Genomic DNA, 17494 nt, shown 5'->3' on the forward strand with positions numbered 1-17494 from the left:
TTAAGAATTAAATTCAATTAAATTCAGACATTACGCCGGAAGTATATATATGACGCAATTGCGTCATGACGTAAAAGATTCCCTGAATCATTTTTGGAAATGATCTGTTCAAAAGAGCCTATTTGGTGAATCGTGCCCGTGCCTCTCCTTACTGTGCCTCTGTGAACATCGCAAAGGCTTGTGGGATTGACGGTCACAAAAAAGCTCAGCTCACTATGTTAAAGCAGCGTGGAGTACAAAAAAAAAAAAAAAAAAAAAACGAGATTATTTAATGCAAATGTTGTTCCATACCGAAACCTCTTAGAACAATATGGGCAAGCTTTGAGAACACTTTCCAAATTAAAAGAGAAAAACGTAATTTTTCCGTTAAAAAGAGCGAATAAATACTCCGTGGTGGGCGAGATAATCGTGGTGGCATTGTACGTTCTGCAATCTGCAACTCAAATGTTCAATGTTGCAGCTGGCAGTATTAGCTATTACACGATTTGAGGAATCAATAGGACACAGGCGGTCATGTGACTGCGCTTACATCTCGGGGGTGTGAGCAGCAACCTCTCCTCTCCATGTTAGTGCTGTATTCGGCTGGGGGAAAGCCATGCATTCTCGCTCATTTTAGAGCAGTGCTGTCATGAGGGCTTCTTGCACCCTTGAGCAACGTTTTGCAATGCTTTTTGACAGCACTGCAATGTATTCCTGAGTCCCTCTTTCATGCATACTGATGATGTCTGTCATTCTAGGTTATGCTGTGCATGGCTGAATTTGGTGGTGCAACAGCAAGAATCATGGCTGGCCTTCTTGCTTTTGATATTTGCCTTTGCTGCCCTGCTGAGAAGAGCCCTCACATGCAAGCTTTTAATTGAGACAAAGCTCTTTCTTACAAAAACCCACAGGTAGGTCAGCATCTGTTCTTTGCTCTTTGAATTGAAACTTCTGATAGCTGTCATTGTGGAAGGCCAAGAGGGTTGCTGATAATGGAGAGTTTGGAGAGTATACATTACATGCATTTATTGACCATAGCATTACTGCCGTCATGGTTTACTGGTGACTGGGGGTTTTCATTCTCTAGACGTCGAATCTGTTTTTGTGCAATAGCTACATATTCTTCTCATTCCAGAAATCATCAGAAGTGAACCACCCTGTAAATGATTCATGGTCCAGGGCTAAACAATCCTCTGGTAGGCCACAACGAACAACCACCAATGTTTTCTTTATATAACACAAGAAATGATCATTATTTTCTTTGAATAAATATTCTTTTACAGTGGAAACATCTCCATTTTGATTCAAAGTCAACATTAAATCAAAATGGACCCCATTTGCTTTCTTGGTAATGATCCTTTGAGAAAATGCCTATATTTAATATAAATATATTAATATATTTGAATAAACTAAATATATTTAATCGAAATGTTGGAACTTGCTCATCCTGTGAAACACTGCTGATGTCATCTCTTAGGCCGTGCAAAGCTTTAAAAATAACTTTTTAGCCATTGTGTTTTTTTGTAAACGCGCTTTCGGTTTGCCTTCACACTGGTACGTAAAGCCCACTTTTCACAATACAGTCAATTCCCAAATGGATAAAATGGAGTCCCTTCCTGGATTTTTTTTTCTCTTCGAATATTGAATATTCAATCAACAATATTGTTTGTAATAATTAATTATAGTTGGAATATAACTATCTATTTTTATTTAAAGTCAACAGGAAATCAACCTCGTCCCCATTTACTTTCTTCATGCATGTCCTGCTCATGTTATAAATAATTTTTTGGCACAAATGTCTTTGTAATATTAAACGTGCATTGTGTAACATATAGGAGGATATGTTGACAGAAATGCTATATCATATACATACTGTAACTATGTTTTGAGTGGTGTATAAAGACCATACATAATGAACCGTTATGTTTTTTATTACCTTAGAATGAGCCGTTTCTATCTACATACACCCATAGATATCCATAATAAAGGTTAGATGACGTCTTACGGTGGAGTTTCTTTCGTCATCACTGGCGGCCATCTTGTCACAGGCAAGCTGATGTAAGATGAGTGATCAGCACTAACACAAATACTCTTATTTCATTGAAATCTTGATGGATTTACAAACAGTTTGGTTTCTTAAAAGCGTTATTAACGTGGCTATAATTCTGGATGATTATTTATTTATACACTTATTATTCATAAGTACGCAGTGTCATAACTACATGACGTTTATAAAAACCAAACCGTTTGAAAATCGGTAGAAAATTGAACAAGTTATGGTTATTTAAAAAGTACATGCACCATTAAAACACAGTGTTACGAGTGAGCGAGCTGCCTGTGACAAGATGGCCGCCAGGTGCAGACGTCGACCTCTATTGGCCAGCAGCGTGGACGAGATATCTAGCCTTAATTATGGAAATCTATGCATACACCTCTTACATGTTAAGTCACAATTTTGTGCCACTATGTTTCTACTCTGGCCCTAAATGGAAAAACTACTACAGAGCGCGTTTTGTCACTATGTTGTTCTTCATGCTAAGAAGCTAGCTAAAGTCAGCGAATAACACTCACACAATGATGAACAAGTACCAATAATATTTGCAATAACATATAATTTTACTGAAAAATTAAGTAAACATAATTTCTTCATTTATCTTTGTAAAGAAACCTCATTGCTTAACTGGCTACTCTGGTGTCTCAGACGATGACATCTCATCCTGTCGTCCACCGTAACTTCTGTTGGTTGCAATTCGTAACCTCACCACTAGATGCTGCTAAAATGATCACGCTGCACCTTTAAATCAAAATGCTGTGATTTGCGTATCCTGTTAAATTACTTTACTACCGATGTCATCACGTAGGCCGTGCAACGCTATTAGATAATGCTAACCGATAGCATAACATTTTGTATTATTAAACTATTTTGTGGCATTGTGTCTTTGTAAACTCACATTTTGTTTGACTGCACTGTCGGCTACGTATGAATGAAATCTAAATGAATGCTGTTTTACATGGATATACATCAGATTAGGGAAGTGCAATAGGTTGCAAATGGAAACTGATGTTGACTTTAATAACAAAACGGAATTTGCTTTGTGACTCATGAGTTCATAAGTTCACGGGCTAGTCTTTCTAGTGTTGGTAATAGCATTTGGTTGGTTTTGACTTTAGTATTTTCTGCTTTAAGCGTCTCAGATTAGTTTGTTTGCTTGGCAAAGGTCACATAAAGGAACAAGAACATCTATAATAAATATAATATAATTTTGTTTATAATTGGTGCCACAGGGCCATAAATGAAGAAAACATCCACAACAATTGAATTTAATTCTTAATTTCATCATAATTCTTTGGGGATTCTTCAAATATGCCTGAGCCAATAGGATTGAATGTTTCTGTATGCACATGCATGAAAAAACAACTCGCATACACGATTCGACCGCATTCTATCTTCAATCTAGCCGACGCCACCATGGGCCTTTGTTCTCTTAGCAAACGTCACTCCAGAAGAGCTTCCCTTCTCCCCTTACACCCCTCCTTCCAGTCCCGTCTCATATTCCCTCATTATTTCTCCACCTCTCCGCTGCCTGTTTCTCTCGTCACTCTGTCTTTCTCCTCAAATCTGTTTGTCTTCTTTGGCTGCAGCAGCTGGTTGCAGTCTTGAGCCAGCGTCTCATCCCGCATCCCCCTCCCCCCCACGAGTGCACGCAAAGACAAAAGGCCAGGGCTGCTTGTCAGAACACTGCCCCCTTCCTCCCTGCGCTGCCGTGCATCTGCAGAGGAGAGAGTGACCTATAGAACAGGAACCAGCAGGCTCATAGTGAAGAAAAAAAAAAAAACCCACACTCATACAGAATGGGGCCTGGCTGGATTGACGTCTTGCATAAGCCTTTCCGCGAAGATTCCCGGTAGTAGGGCCGAGGAGAAGCGGGGTAGGGCAGGAGCCTACTTTTTCCCTGTTTGTGTGTCTCTCTGTGTGTGTGTGTTTTTATACGTGTCACGGCCTTTGTTTTCTCTCTCGTTTGGCAGAGACCGGACACGGTTGCCCAGGGCTGGAGAATTTGGGGACGAGCAGCTGATTTTAATTGACCAAGATCCGTGTTTCTCACTGGTTTTCTGGGGAAAGCACGAGAGGAGGAAGCGGGGACACTGGCTAGAAGAGAGGAACAGGGACCATGGAGAGAGTGAGGGAGAGAGAGAGAGGGAGAGGGGAGGCAGAGAAGGAAGTAGAAACAGTCCAGTGCTGCAGAATGGGGTAAAAGCGAGAGGCACAATCAAAAAGAGGTCAGGTACCGAGCCTGTTTAAATTCTACTTGCTGTCTCTGTGTCTTGTTTTCTTCTGTCAGGAAACGGTGCTCATCTTGTGGTTTTGGTTTACACAGTGCTTGTGGTTTTCGTTTGGAATGTGCATCTGCTTTTTGGCTTTTCATTTTTCCTTCTCTCATCCATCCATCCATCCATCCATCCATCCATATAAACCAGCTCTGAGCCTCTGGTGTGCATGTATTTTTCATAAACGTCCTCCATAGTCTGTGTTTCTCAGGCCTAGCGTTTGATTCGGCTCGGCAACGTGAATTGCACACGCATTCTGAACACAAACCTCTTCGATGATATTAACACACACCCTAAGCAGGAATATTTTCCAGGAATATTGAAGATTTGATGAAGAAACTGGCAGCTCCTGTGTCTCCTGTGTGGCTGCACTGCAGCACACACATTATGCAGGGTGACCGGAACCGGCTGAAACCGGTTTGAGGCAGACGAGGAGGCTAGGAAACAATACAGTCACTGTGCTACAGGCAGATAGCTGACTATTTCATGGCAGCCAAAATGGCTAAGGGCTCTTTAGGAGTGATCCAGCCCCGAGCAGGGATGTTAGAAAGACCGTCTTTACACACCTTGAGACGGTTATGCACGTCAGGGTCGGGAGGCAGCCATGAGAACCGAGCAGATTCGGTGACCGTGGGTCACTATGTGCTGTTGTTCATAGTGGTCACCCTCCAGAATGGTCTTTGGTGTGCCGTCCCGTGTCCCTCCTGGTGGATCGCTTCTTGATGGGCCCTGCCTAGTGCAAAAAGTGGATTTTTTTTCCCTCTGCTGTCAGGGAGTAAGGAGGAGGAGGGTGGTGGTGTTTTGTTGTGGAGGTGGTAAAAGGAAGGAAGGCAGGAAGGAAGAAGAGAAGCAAAGCAAGATTGTTTGCTGTAGTTGTCGGAACAACGAGGGTGAGGAGTGGCTCATTTGCATGTTTCCACTTCTGTATGTTTGCATGTCTGTGTGTTCACTTTTATTATGTGTGATAATTCTTTATTGTTTAAATAATTGGACTACTGCGTCGTACAGTGGCCTGATTTTAAAGGCCTCGGATAGAAACCCGAGAATCACAGTTGTTTTCCTGTGAGCAGCACCCTCATTTTAAATAAGGCTGCTCAGCTGGAAATGTGTTTAGGCCCCATACTGGCTTGAACAGCTTAATGTCTTTCATTAAAATACTCTAGTTCTTGTGTTAAATCTTTTTCTGTCTTTTGTTTGCTGCTCCTCTGCTTACATGCCTTACCACATTGGCTCCATTGTGTGTGGGGAAGGCCGTCTTGGCCCTGCATACCCTGTGCGTGCAGATGTTATTAGCTGTAATGGAGGCAGGGCTGCAGTGCTCTCTTCCATTTCAATAAAAGCAGCAGGAGCTAGAATAGTGCGGGGGGCTAACCCTACTAGCACTATTTTTTATTATTATTAAATTATTATCTTAGCACTTTAAATATGCCAAAATGTTGATCTTCATATGTTGGTTGATTTTTAGTTAGTGCTGATGTTTTAGAATCAACCTTATGGAGGACCAAATCTGTTTTTTGTTTTTTGTTTTTTGCTAAATGCATTATTCACACAATGTGGTCTTCTTAAAAATCTATTTTTTTTATTTGATATATCCCTTATTTTATAATTTACATATTTTAGTCCTTTATTCATTTCTTTAATAATGTGTTATTGTTACATTTTGTTGTTTTTGTATTCATTTATCATCAATATCTCTTTTATGATTTGGTCCTGCATACTAGTACCTTTGCAAAAAATGTTTAGCCTTAATAAACTGTTTTCTGTTTCTTTATTTTTTAATGTTTAGATAATGTTTTACATGTTGTATTTGGGGCTTTCTTCATATTTTTCAGCACCTTTATATACTGTTTTACTTACTGGTTGACTAAAACTCCTATACAGAATGTCAAGTCCAAATAATTCACATTTCCTTTCTTAATGTATTTAACTCTATTTGTATCTCAGTAAGAGTTGCTTTTTATGGTATTAACAGATATTTGCATGATAATTATAATGATTGTAATGTGCATTTTGGTGTATAAATTTTAAATAATTTTAGTGCCTAGAAAAAACATTTTGCCCTGGTTGTGGTCATTTGATATATTGCACAGTTCAACACAAGAATATTATTTTAAATACAATAATACTGGACATTTTCTATATTTGTAATACAGAGTGTAATATAAAATGTTTTCCCCCCTTTTTTCAAAGGTGTTTAGCTCATTCTTTTAAGACCATGGGCGACATGAAAACCCCAGACTTTGATGATCTACTTGCAGCCTTTGACATTCCTGACATGGTTGATCCTAAGGCTGCCATTGAGTCCGGCCATGATGATCATGAAGGACAACTCAAACACCATGCCCACCATGAAGAGGATTCCCATGTCTCCTCTGGTCCTGATGTTGGGGTTAGTGTTATTGTTAAGAACGTCCGGAATTTTGATACCACTGAACATCTCTCAGAGAAGGATGTTCATCCTACTGTCGAAAATGGACTGCACAACGGTTTCTTGCCTGTTTCACCCAACAATAGATACATCAAAGAGAGTGACAAGCTTCAAAAAAGTGAAATCCATGGGATGGCAGGAAATATCGCCACATTCAACCAGTTTAGTCCCATCTCTAGTGCCGAGGAGTTTGACGATGACGACAAGATTGAAGTAGATGACCCTGCCGACAAACAAATTAATTTATCATTTAGACCGAACCCTCTAACTGGTCTGAGCACAAAGGCTAAAGAGCCTCGTTCTCAACTCACTAAACCAGATGGTCCATCCAGACCAAGAACAAATGGAAACTACAATCATAAGAAAGTTGAGAATAGTACCACTAATGGCACGGTGGAACACTCGAACCTTCATGACTCTCGAAAGCCAAGAAAAACCGAGGAGCCCTCCAAAGAAACCTCCAGATCCCAAGAAGCAAGTGAGCCTGGAGAGCCAGTCGTTGAGTTGAGTGCAACCAACCTCTCCCAAGCCAAGGCCAAATCGTCTGCAAAGCTCTCGTCCTGCATCGCTGCAATTGCAGCACTCAGTGCAAAGAAAGCTAACACAGAAGCAATGTCTCCAGAATCCCTTGAAACACCTCAAGACTCACCCAGAGAGGCTAAAGAGATTCCTAAGGTTACAGAGAAATCACCAGAGCAGGAGTCCGCTCTGGAGCTTGGCAGGAAGATGCTCTCAAAACAACCCGAAAGTCCTTGCAGTGTTACCAGTGAAAGTAGCAGCAAAGGATCTCCAGCATCTCCAGCAGGATCCATACCAGTCATTCCCAAAGTCCGCATCAAAACGATCAAGACATCATCAGGGCAGATTAAGAGGACAGTTACCAGAGTCCTGCCCGAGTTTGATCCTGATGTCTTGAAGAAAGGTATTGATTCTTCATCCAATGTTGTCTCTTCCCTGGTGTCCACTCCAATCTCGACTTCTGTTTTCTCATCTCCTACCAGAACAACTTTGCCAACCACAGTAGTAGCTACTTCTGGAGGCTCTGCCATTGAGGTAACTAAACAAATGACCATCAAACCCGTGGCCACTGCCTTCTTACCCGTCTCAGCTGTCAAGACCGCAGGCTCCCAAGTAATTAATCTGAAACTTGCCAACAATACAACTGTAAAAGCCACGGTCATACCGGCGGCATCCGTTCAGAGTGCCAGCAGTGCCATCCTCAAAGCTGCTAATGCCATTCAGCAACAAACTGTCATGGTGCCTGCTTCCAGTCTAACAAACACCAAACTTGTGCCAAAGACAGTCCACCTAACTAACTTAAATCTCTTGCCTCAAAATCCATCAGCAGCTGAGCTCCACCAGGTCCTGACTAAGTCTCAACAACCCATCAAACAAGCCATTTTGGCCCAACAACAACAACAAAAGAAGGTGTCTCGGGTCCAGGTCCTAACTAGCTCCCAGAGCTCAGTGGTAGAGGCCTTCAACAAGGTTTTGAGTAGCATTAACCCTGTGCCAGTTTATGTACCCAATCTCAGCCCTCCGACTTCTGCTTGTATATCTTTACCATCCCGTGGCTACAAGTGCTTGGAATGCGGTGATTCCTTTGCCCTAGAAAAAAGCCTAACTCAGCATTATGACCGTAGGAGTGTTCGCATTGAGGTCACTTGCAATCACTGCGGCAAAAACCTGGTCTTCTACAACAAGTGCAGCCTTCTGTCACATGCTAGAGGACACAAAGACAAAGGGGTTGTCATGCAGTGTTCACATCTCATCTTGAAGCCAATTCCAGCTGACCAGATGATCCTAGCACCATCAATAACCTCCACCGCTCCCACCTCTTCAGCTAATCTTGGATCCTCCATTGTGGGAAGTCAAGGGAAGGGAAACCCAACCACAGTGATCTCCGCACCTTCTTCAGCCCCCGTTGTTGCTGCCATGCCACTGGATAAGGACACCGCCAAGGTCTGCAAATCAAATCTGAAGTGCTTGGAGTGTAGTGAGACATTTCAGGAAGAGTCATCTCTTGCAATGCACTACCAGCAGGCTCCCGAGTCAGGTGGACAGGTGGGTGTATGCATTATTTGTGAAAAGTTTATTTTGAGTCTTGAGTCCATGCTAAGACCAGAAGAGGGTAGAGTCCAGTCTTGAGTACTACAACAATGACTTCTTCTTTTATTTACAAAAGTAGTTAAAAGTTGTGTTTAAGGAATAGTTCACCCAAAAATAAATTATTAATTTAATTCATCAATTACTCACCCTCATGTCTATCCAATCCCATAAGACTTTTGTTCATCTTCGGAACCACTTTGACGATTTAAAGACTTCATAAAGAGATCGTAAAAGTAATCCATATGAATTGAGCGGTTTAGTCAAAGAAGAACCAATGAGGTTCATTCAAGTATTATGCAGCACGTTCAAGCTTCTGCTAGAGGTTTGTTCTCATGTGTCGAGTATGTTCGGTTATGCTTCTGTTTGTTCGCTGATCAATGTTTACATGTGAATAAAAGCCTAAATTTAATCTGTTCATCATACCATATAAAGTGATCGAGTCTCTTCAGAAAATTAGGATGAAACCACTCCATTTACTTGATAGTTGTGTTGCTGTCTATGGAGGGACAGAAAGATTTAATAAAAAAGATTTTCATTTGTGTGCCGAAGATGAACAAAAGTCTTACGGGTTGGAAATGACATAATCAATGACAGAATTTGAATTTTTGGGTGAACTATCCCTTTAAAGATTTTTTTTAACAATTTGCTTGTGCTTTTCCTTCAACTTAAACAGAAAACCTGCACCATTTGCCAAATGCTACTGCCAAACCAGTGTAGCTTTGCTTCCCATCTGCGGATCCATCAGCACAAGTCTCCATATATCTGCCCTGAATGTGGAGCTATCTGTCGGTCTGTCCATTTTCAGTCCCATGTGACCAAGAACTGCCTGCACTACACACGCAGAGTGGGCTATCGGTTAGTACTGCATTTCTCTCTTTAACTGTCAAGGCCAGAACAGGCTCAATGATTCATAGAAATGGCTTTATTTATGCAAAGCAAATTAATACAAAATGGGTGGTGATTTTTAACCTCGGCTGGAGATCAGCAAAACTGTAGTTATTTCACTAACCACTAGGGGTGTGGCAATGAATGATGCCACAATATATCACATTTAAAAATGCAGCAACATACAATCAGGATATGAAAAATTGCAATAAATCATGCTTTCTTTTACAAGAAAAAAGTTTAACGGGAGTATCGAGTCACGACTTCAGTGTTGTGTATTGAACCAAATTGTGAGATGAGTGTATCCACCCCTACTGACCTCATTTTATTCTTATTTCTGAGTTGACTTAAAAGCTCCTATTTATGCATAAAACATGTATTGTAATAAAAAAGCTGCCTAAGTGTTTAATTGGTTTTGAGTGGAACATTAAATGAGGGTTTGTCATGCTTTCAAAATGGCAATCACAGAACTATTCACTGTTATTATTCTGCCATTCACCAATGATTGATGCCGCATTAAAGGTGACTGGCATCGATTATGGAAACAAAAAAGACGGTTAGGTTATATTCAAAGCTAACACTTTCTTTTTTTTCTTCTTTGGCCTTAGCTGTGTTCACTGTAGCATCATCTTTGCTGACGTTGCTGCTCTCAAGTCACACATTCAGGGGTCCCACTGTGAAATCTTCTACAAATGCCCAATCTGCCCCATGGCTTTTAAATCGGCCCCGAGTACACATTCCCACGCCTACACCCAGCATCCAGGAGTTAAAATTGGAGAGCCCAAGTAAGTAATTTCTCTATAAATTTACAAAATTTATAAAATAGTGTGTGATTCATTGTAACTTCTTTATCCATTTTCTATTTTTCTTTTGAACCTTCTCTTTTTTTAGAAACCACTTGGTTAAGGAAAGGAAAATGTATTAATAGCCAATCATTCAATATGCCAAAATAAACCCAAAGGGGTCATCTGATTTTATTTTCTATTTTTTACTTGACAAATGAGTAAATAAAAGACATGAAATATTGATTTGAGTTTAAGTAATTGTATAATATGAGAAGAAACACTGTGACGTGAAACCCACACAGCTGTGTTTCTTGTATAATGGGCTATTATACAGTTTGAGCAGTCATTATACAAAAATATTTGACCTCAGAGTGCTACAATATAGTATTTCATAGATAATATTGATTATTGATGCAGATGATAGTATTGGATATTTATGCTTTATGGATTGTTTTTTTCACTAAGGTAAAACATTATCCATTTTCAGTGTTATTTTCCTATCGTGCAAACGCACGCCATGCACTAAACACTGCCATCATTCTGACAAAACAAGCTTGCAGTAGTTCTTAGTTGTAGTAGAATGGAGAAACTCAATAGGTGTGTCAAATCGCTTCATTTAGAGCTCATACGACACTGACCTTTAGGTACAGAACAAAATTATGCTCGGTGGCTTTAATTACTGTGGCCTCTCTTTGAACTCAACCACCCCCCCAAAGAGGCCTGTCAGCACTTTTAATGAAAAGACCAGATGGTTTGTTTGCACTTCCTGTGTTACCTGTATCTATGTTGGAAACATGATCAGCTGCTTTATTGACAATGTGAGCGTGTAATGCAGACACATAAATGAGCTGACAAATTTCTCTATGGCAAATAACTCGCAACATTGGCAACATTTACGCTTTAGACAGAGAATGTTGTTTGTTTTGTTCAGCCTGAGTTATTTAACGTAATTAGAAGTACCTACACAAGTAGGAATAGGCAACCAAATATTTTAGAAAGTACTCTTTTCACTGGCAATGTATAATGTTTTTTTTTGTTTGTTTTTTTGCAGGCTGATCTACAAGTGTTCCATGTGTGACACTGTTTTTACCCAGCAGACTTTGCTCTACACGCACTTTGACCAGCATATATCTAATCAGAAAGTGTCTGTCTTCAAGTGTCCAGATTGTTCGGTGCATTATGCCCAAAAGCAGCTCATGTTAGATCATATTAAAGTAAGGGGGTAAAATTTTCTTTTTTTTTTTTTTTATTAATTGTCATTTATTTATATATATATATATATATATATATATATATATATATATATATCTTGGCATTTGGTATTTTATTATTATTTAATATTTAAAATGAACAATTGTAATTTTAAAATATTTATTATATATATATATATATATATATATATATATTATATATACTATATAATATTACAATAATATTACACGTTTTCTTTTTCAAGTCCCTGCATGGCACCTTAAAGACCATCGAGGGCCCTCCAAACCTGGGCATCAATCTCCCCCTCAGCTCCAAACCTACTAATTCCATGAGCCTAAATAACAACAAGGAGAGTGGCTCTATCAACAGCCTCGAAAAGGGAGAGAAGAAGCCAACATCCTCGACAAAGAAGAAAAGTAATGGGACAGACCTTCCCATAAAAGTCCCATTGTCCACCTCCTGCCCTGGCTGGACTTGCATGGAGTGCGACCGCTTGTTTACACAGAGAGAAGTCTTCATCGCGCACATGAAAAGAGAGCATGGGAAGGTAAAATATAATGAGAAACAACTCTAATTGTTATTACGAACTCAGCTCAGACAGACCCAGGGCTATAGGAACGATTTGACAAGTCTGGTAGACGCATTCTGAGCTGTAATTGAATATAGGTATGATTATGATCAATCTTTTTCTTTCTGCTACACCAGCAACTGAAAAAGCATCCGTGTCGACAGTGTGAAAAGTCCTTCAGTTCCTCTCACAGTTTATGTAGACACAACCGAATCAAACACAAGGGTCTACGGAAAGTCTACACATGTCTGTGAGTATCATCATGTGTTTTTGGACCATCCACGCTTGTGAACTCTGTTTTAGGTCCCTCATTCCTGGAGGGGTCCCTCACTTTGTTTTCATGCTTATAACTCTTCAAACCTAATCACAAAAGTTTATGAGTGTCAAACAGATCTCTCTTGGGTTTTCGCAGACACTGTGCAGAACCTAGTCGCACTTTCACTAAAAGACTGCTGCTAGAGAAACACATTCAGTTGATGCATGGCATCAAAGACACAGAGGCCAAGCTTCCAACAGATTCCAGCAGCACAGAGGCCACCGAGGACAAAGAGCAGGTAACCGACAGACAAGCACATTTGCATGTTGTGAATTGTCTGGGGATGTTGCAAAAAGTTCAAAAAGTTTGGAATCCGTTCGATTTTTGTAGTGTTATCGAAAGAATGTGCTCATCTAGGCTCCATTTGATCAAAAATGCAGTAAAAACAGTAATTTTGAACTTGTGAAGTATTATTACAATTATAAAGAACTGTGTTTTCTAGTTCATATTTTCAAATGTAATCTATTCCTGTGATGGCAAAGCTGAATTTTCAGTATCATTACTCCAGTCTTCAGTGTCACATGATTTGCTACTCAAGAATCATTTATTTTTTAATGTTAAAAACATTTGTGCTGCTTATTTTTTTGTTTTATTTTTTTGGAAACAATGATAGATTCTTTGATGAATAGATGGTTAAAACGAACCGCATTTATTTGAAAATGAAATATTCTGATCAATGTAATGCATGCTTGCTAATTAAAAGTATTAATTTCTTTGAAAAAAAAAACTTTAAAACTTTAGGGTATGAATTTCGTAGCCTTTTATGAGAGAAGCACAAAATATTGGTGCCATGTTGTATATTAGATTATTTTATTTAGTTATTGATATAGGTCAAAATTGCATATTTAATTATGCACACTAATTTTGAGATCCATTAAAATGCCTTAAAAAACATTGATTTTAGATTTAAATGTTTTCATTTTACAGTGGAGTTTTATTGTGGCACACCTGTGCAATAATCATGCAGTCTAATCAGCATCTTGATATGCCACACATGTAAGGTGGATGGATTTTTTTCACTCACAAAGGAGAAGTGCTCACTAACACAGATTAAGGCCACGTTTACACAAAGCCGGGTATTTAGAGAAACGAATATTTCCCCCTCTCCATTTTCAATTATAACATCATGCACACACCCGTATAAATACGCTGTCGAGCACCATCATATCTGTGCCAAACCTATGGGCGGCAGTGTAGGGAGAAGGATAAAGTCATCCAAGCCAATCAGAATCCTCAGAATCGACGCCGTTTCACCCAGTTGGCACGACAACACATAACCGGCGCTTTCAGAAATCTCCACTTTGGCCAGAGTATTTAGAAATAATCGTTTTCTGTGATAAAAACAGGGTTTTGGGTGTAAATGAGAGGCCAAACCGCAGGGCAATATCTGCGTTTTCCCTTCATGTAAACGGGGCCTTAGACCGATTTGTCAATATTTGAGAGAAATAGGCCTTTTTTGTGCATAGAAAAAGCCTTAGATGTTTGAGTTCAGCTCATGAAAAATGGGGGCAAAAACAAGTGCTGCTTTTATAATTGTGTTCAGTGTATATCTGCCTTCCATCTCCATGAAACATGAACATGAAATTATTATCAGCTTATCATTATCAACCAGAATTCTTTAATTTCAATGTAGTCAAAATATTTTAGCAATGCATGAAGCATTGTTGTTATTTTATATCTTCAGTTACCCAGTCCTAAACGAAAGCACCGCTCTGAAGATGAGGATGCAGAGAGGGAAGAGGAAGTGGAGGAGGCCGGGGAGGACGTGACTCCTGGCAAGCGGTCCAAGAGCTCATCCTCACAACCTCTAAAGAAGCTAAAGATCAATGTCTTCAAAACACACAAATGCGCCGTGTGTAGCTTCACCACCGAGGACATCGTGAGTTTCCACGAGCACATTCCTCAGCACAAGACCGACGTTTCGTCCTTCCAGTGCCGTGAATGCGGCCTGTGCTACACCTCGCACCACTCCCTGTCCCGACACCTGTTCATTGTGCACAAGTTGAAGGAAGCCCAAGGACTCGGACGCCACAACGATCAGCAGGAGAATACACCCAACCCAGAGGCCAACGACGGCATCCCAGATACTCAATGTAAAGTATGTTCCAAAACTTTTGAAACGGAGGGAGCCTTAAACACACACATGCGGACACACGGAATGGCCTTCATTAAGTCCAAACGGCTGAGCGCAGCTGAGAAGTGAAGAGGGAGGCAGTGCCCCCTAGTGCAAGGAATTATTTTGTTTGTATGTTGTCATAGAGAACGTGTTGTATTCCTTCACTCTGGCCTCTTTGTATGCTCATTTGTTGTGCATACGTATACATATATATAAATATACATATATATATATATATATATACAAAATGTATAAATCTATACACACAGAATGTGTGTTTAAAGATGTGTAATATATTAAAAACTGATTTATGTGTATTTAATTATCTATTGAGAACACATTTTGTATACTTTATGATAGATGTTTGTATGCGTGTTGGATAGACCTTTTTTATAGATTTTCTTTTTTATTTTCTATTTTAGACTGTTCTCATTGTCTTCACGTGGGAACAGATGCTGTCCAAAACAGCTGTGTCAGTCTTGGGATGCACTTTCGGTCCTAATTCCCAAACTGCTGCTAAAAAAAAGTGCACAGAATGTCACAGTTACACTTCTCAATAAGACATTTTGCACTCCAAAAGGACAATCAGTCCACAACTTACAACACAAGTAGGAAACACATCTCCTAAAGTAGCCAAAAATGGCATTTGACTGATCAATTGGTCATGGAATTGAGCTTGAAAGCTTCTGTTCTGTCAATTAGTTGTCCATTCAAAGCTACTATAATTTAGCCCTACAGAAGAACAGGACATGGAAGTAGTTCTTTAAATTTATATATCTCAGCCACTGCCAAGAGGTCGTGTTGAATCGATATGTGCTTTTTTAACTTTAAAGTGTCGTCACACCCAGACGATTCGCCTCACTTCATTTCTTCTCAGGCAGCTTGTTCCAAATCTTTGAGTTATTTTTGATTGCATTTTGTATTATTCGCATACTACAGTGGGTCAGCTTTGGCCTGTTATCAAGAACCATATTTCAAATTAATGCCCATTTCATTTTTAGGTTCTTTGGGAAGCTTTTATTTGTCATTTGTATCACAAAGGCACTTTGCTCTGCAGATATGTGAAAGTATAAATGAAACTTATCCTGAATATGTTCATTTATAAGTTTCTTTCCTATGGTACGTGACACCCCACTCATAGTTTTCTCATTCATGAAATCAGTAAATCATAAGTGCTTATATACTACACATTGTGGTCAAGTGCCTCTGGCGCTCAAAAGCCAAATGTAGATTTGACATTAAAGTCCGTTTTTTTTTTTTCCCCCCTTCTTTTTTAGAGTAGCATGTTATGGAAAATTCTCAAGTATAATGTTCCACTCACTCACATGCTTAGTGTGATATAAGTGGGGGCAGTGGGGAGCAACAAATGCTGCCTTCACTATAAATGAATGTTTTTGTCAAATGTGAATTGAGCTGTAAAAAAATTTTATTGCTTTTTTTAACCCCTCCAACTCAGCCGTAGCATTTAATTTCAACATTTCACTCCATGATGAGCTCAGTCGTTCTTTTTTTTTTTTTTTTTTTCATTGATCTCAAGACGCTGTATTTTGCTCTCCTTTTCCTATGGATATATGAGGACGCATATGTGCATGAGAGAAGCCATTCACAGTGGTTGTTCTGTTTTATAGAATGTTATGCTGATGTTCGGTAGACCTTGTTCTATGTTTGTGCAAAAAAAACTGCTATCATTAATAAATGATACATAAACAGTAATATTCAGTTCACATTTATTCGTATATATTCAGTTCACATTTATTCGTATAACGCTTTTCACAATACATAGTTTTAAAGCAGCTTTACAGAAAATGCATGCATCTTTTGCATTACAAATGAGAGTGAACTGTTGTCAGAGGTGAGTGACCGTGTCCAAGTTATGAATTTCAGAAATGTACATATACAAATCACACAGCTAAAAATGTATTAATTTAAACTATGCAATAATTTAAGGCAGAAACAATGAGTTCATTGAAGTAATGATATATAGGAAATGAAGCATTCCTGTTTAAGCATGTTTAAAGTGGTATGGAGTTTGTATACTTAAGAAATCTCATTTGGGCCTGTTTTAATTGGGCCCAAATGAGATTTCATGGTGACCGTTGGTCTTGGTCACCATTGTTACAAGGGAATTAAAAGTCTGGATTCTCCGAATAAGGGACCAGTGTGAAACGCTACGGTGTGATTGATGCGTTCATGTTGGCAGCGGGGACATTGACTTTAATGTGACTAAAATTAATCACACTGTACCCTAACTCTCAAAATGATTAACTGATTTGAGTAAGGCAAACTTAAATTAAACAAATTAAATTAGTTTTTAGAACTTTCTTTTTTCGTTTGAGTTCACAAAACTAAAACATTTGAAATCTGAATGTTTCATTGTTTCGAGTTTTATGCTCATCTTTTCATTTAGACAAACTCAAATATAACTGAAACTGGGCTGGGATATCTATTTCCCAGCTCGAAAGGAAGAGTAAATGCTAAAAAATTAAATGTTTTTGCAAGATTAACGTTAAGTGGGAGGTTTAATAATGCTTTTCTGATTAAGCAGAGTTTGTTATGTTGTACAGTTTGTTAAATTTTCTATATTGCAGTATTCATTCAGCAATTGTTATGCTATGCTAATGCTATCAAAGCAAACAAGCCAAGTAGCATTTGCTGAATTAGCTTGACAAGTTGCCTCTTGTGAAAACTTTCAAGTTTAGATCATATGATTATTAAATGTTAATTAAATGAATGAATGTGCTTACTCAGATAATTCAAGTTAAGAGCA

General features: G+C 39.1%; 1 protein-coding gene across 7 annotated transcripts; it reads left to right on the forward strand.

Moving 5' to 3' along the window:
* Positions 1 to 571: 571 nt before the first annotated feature.
* On the forward strand, positions 572 to 16440 carry znf532 (zinc finger protein 532). Of its 7 annotated transcripts, XM_039688177.2 has the most exons (10): positions 753 to 890; positions 1115 to 1175; positions 6499 to 8800; positions 9519 to 9700; positions 10339 to 10515; positions 11567 to 11729; positions 11972 to 12274; positions 12433 to 12545; positions 12708 to 12849; positions 14296 to 16440. In XM_039688177.2, the coding sequence occupies exons 3-10, from the start codon at positions 6524 to 6526 to the stop codon at positions 14812 to 14814; spliced, it is 3876 nt and encodes a 1291-aa protein (XP_039544111.2). In that variant the 5' UTR covers positions 753 to 890; positions 1115 to 1175; positions 6499 to 6523; the 3' UTR covers positions 14815 to 16440. The 7 variants fall into 7 exon arrangements, with proteins under 7 accessions (XP_088979654.1, XP_039544111.2, XP_039544113.2 ...); XM_089123528.1 differs by lacking the exon at positions 1115 to 1175 and having other exon boundaries at positions 572 to 890; XM_039688179.2 differs by lacking the exons at positions 753 to 890; positions 1115 to 1175 and adding an exon at positions 2716 to 3908.
* The last annotated feature ends 1054 nt before the right edge of the window (positions 16441 to 17494 follow it).

Source organism: Pimephales promelas, chromosome 19 (genome assembly GCF_988280905.1).
Source record: "Pimephales promelas chromosome 19, fPimPro1.hap1.1, whole genome shotgun sequence".
Lineage (NCBI taxonomy): Eukaryota > Metazoa > Chordata > Actinopteri > Cypriniformes > Leuciscidae > Pimephales > Pimephales promelas.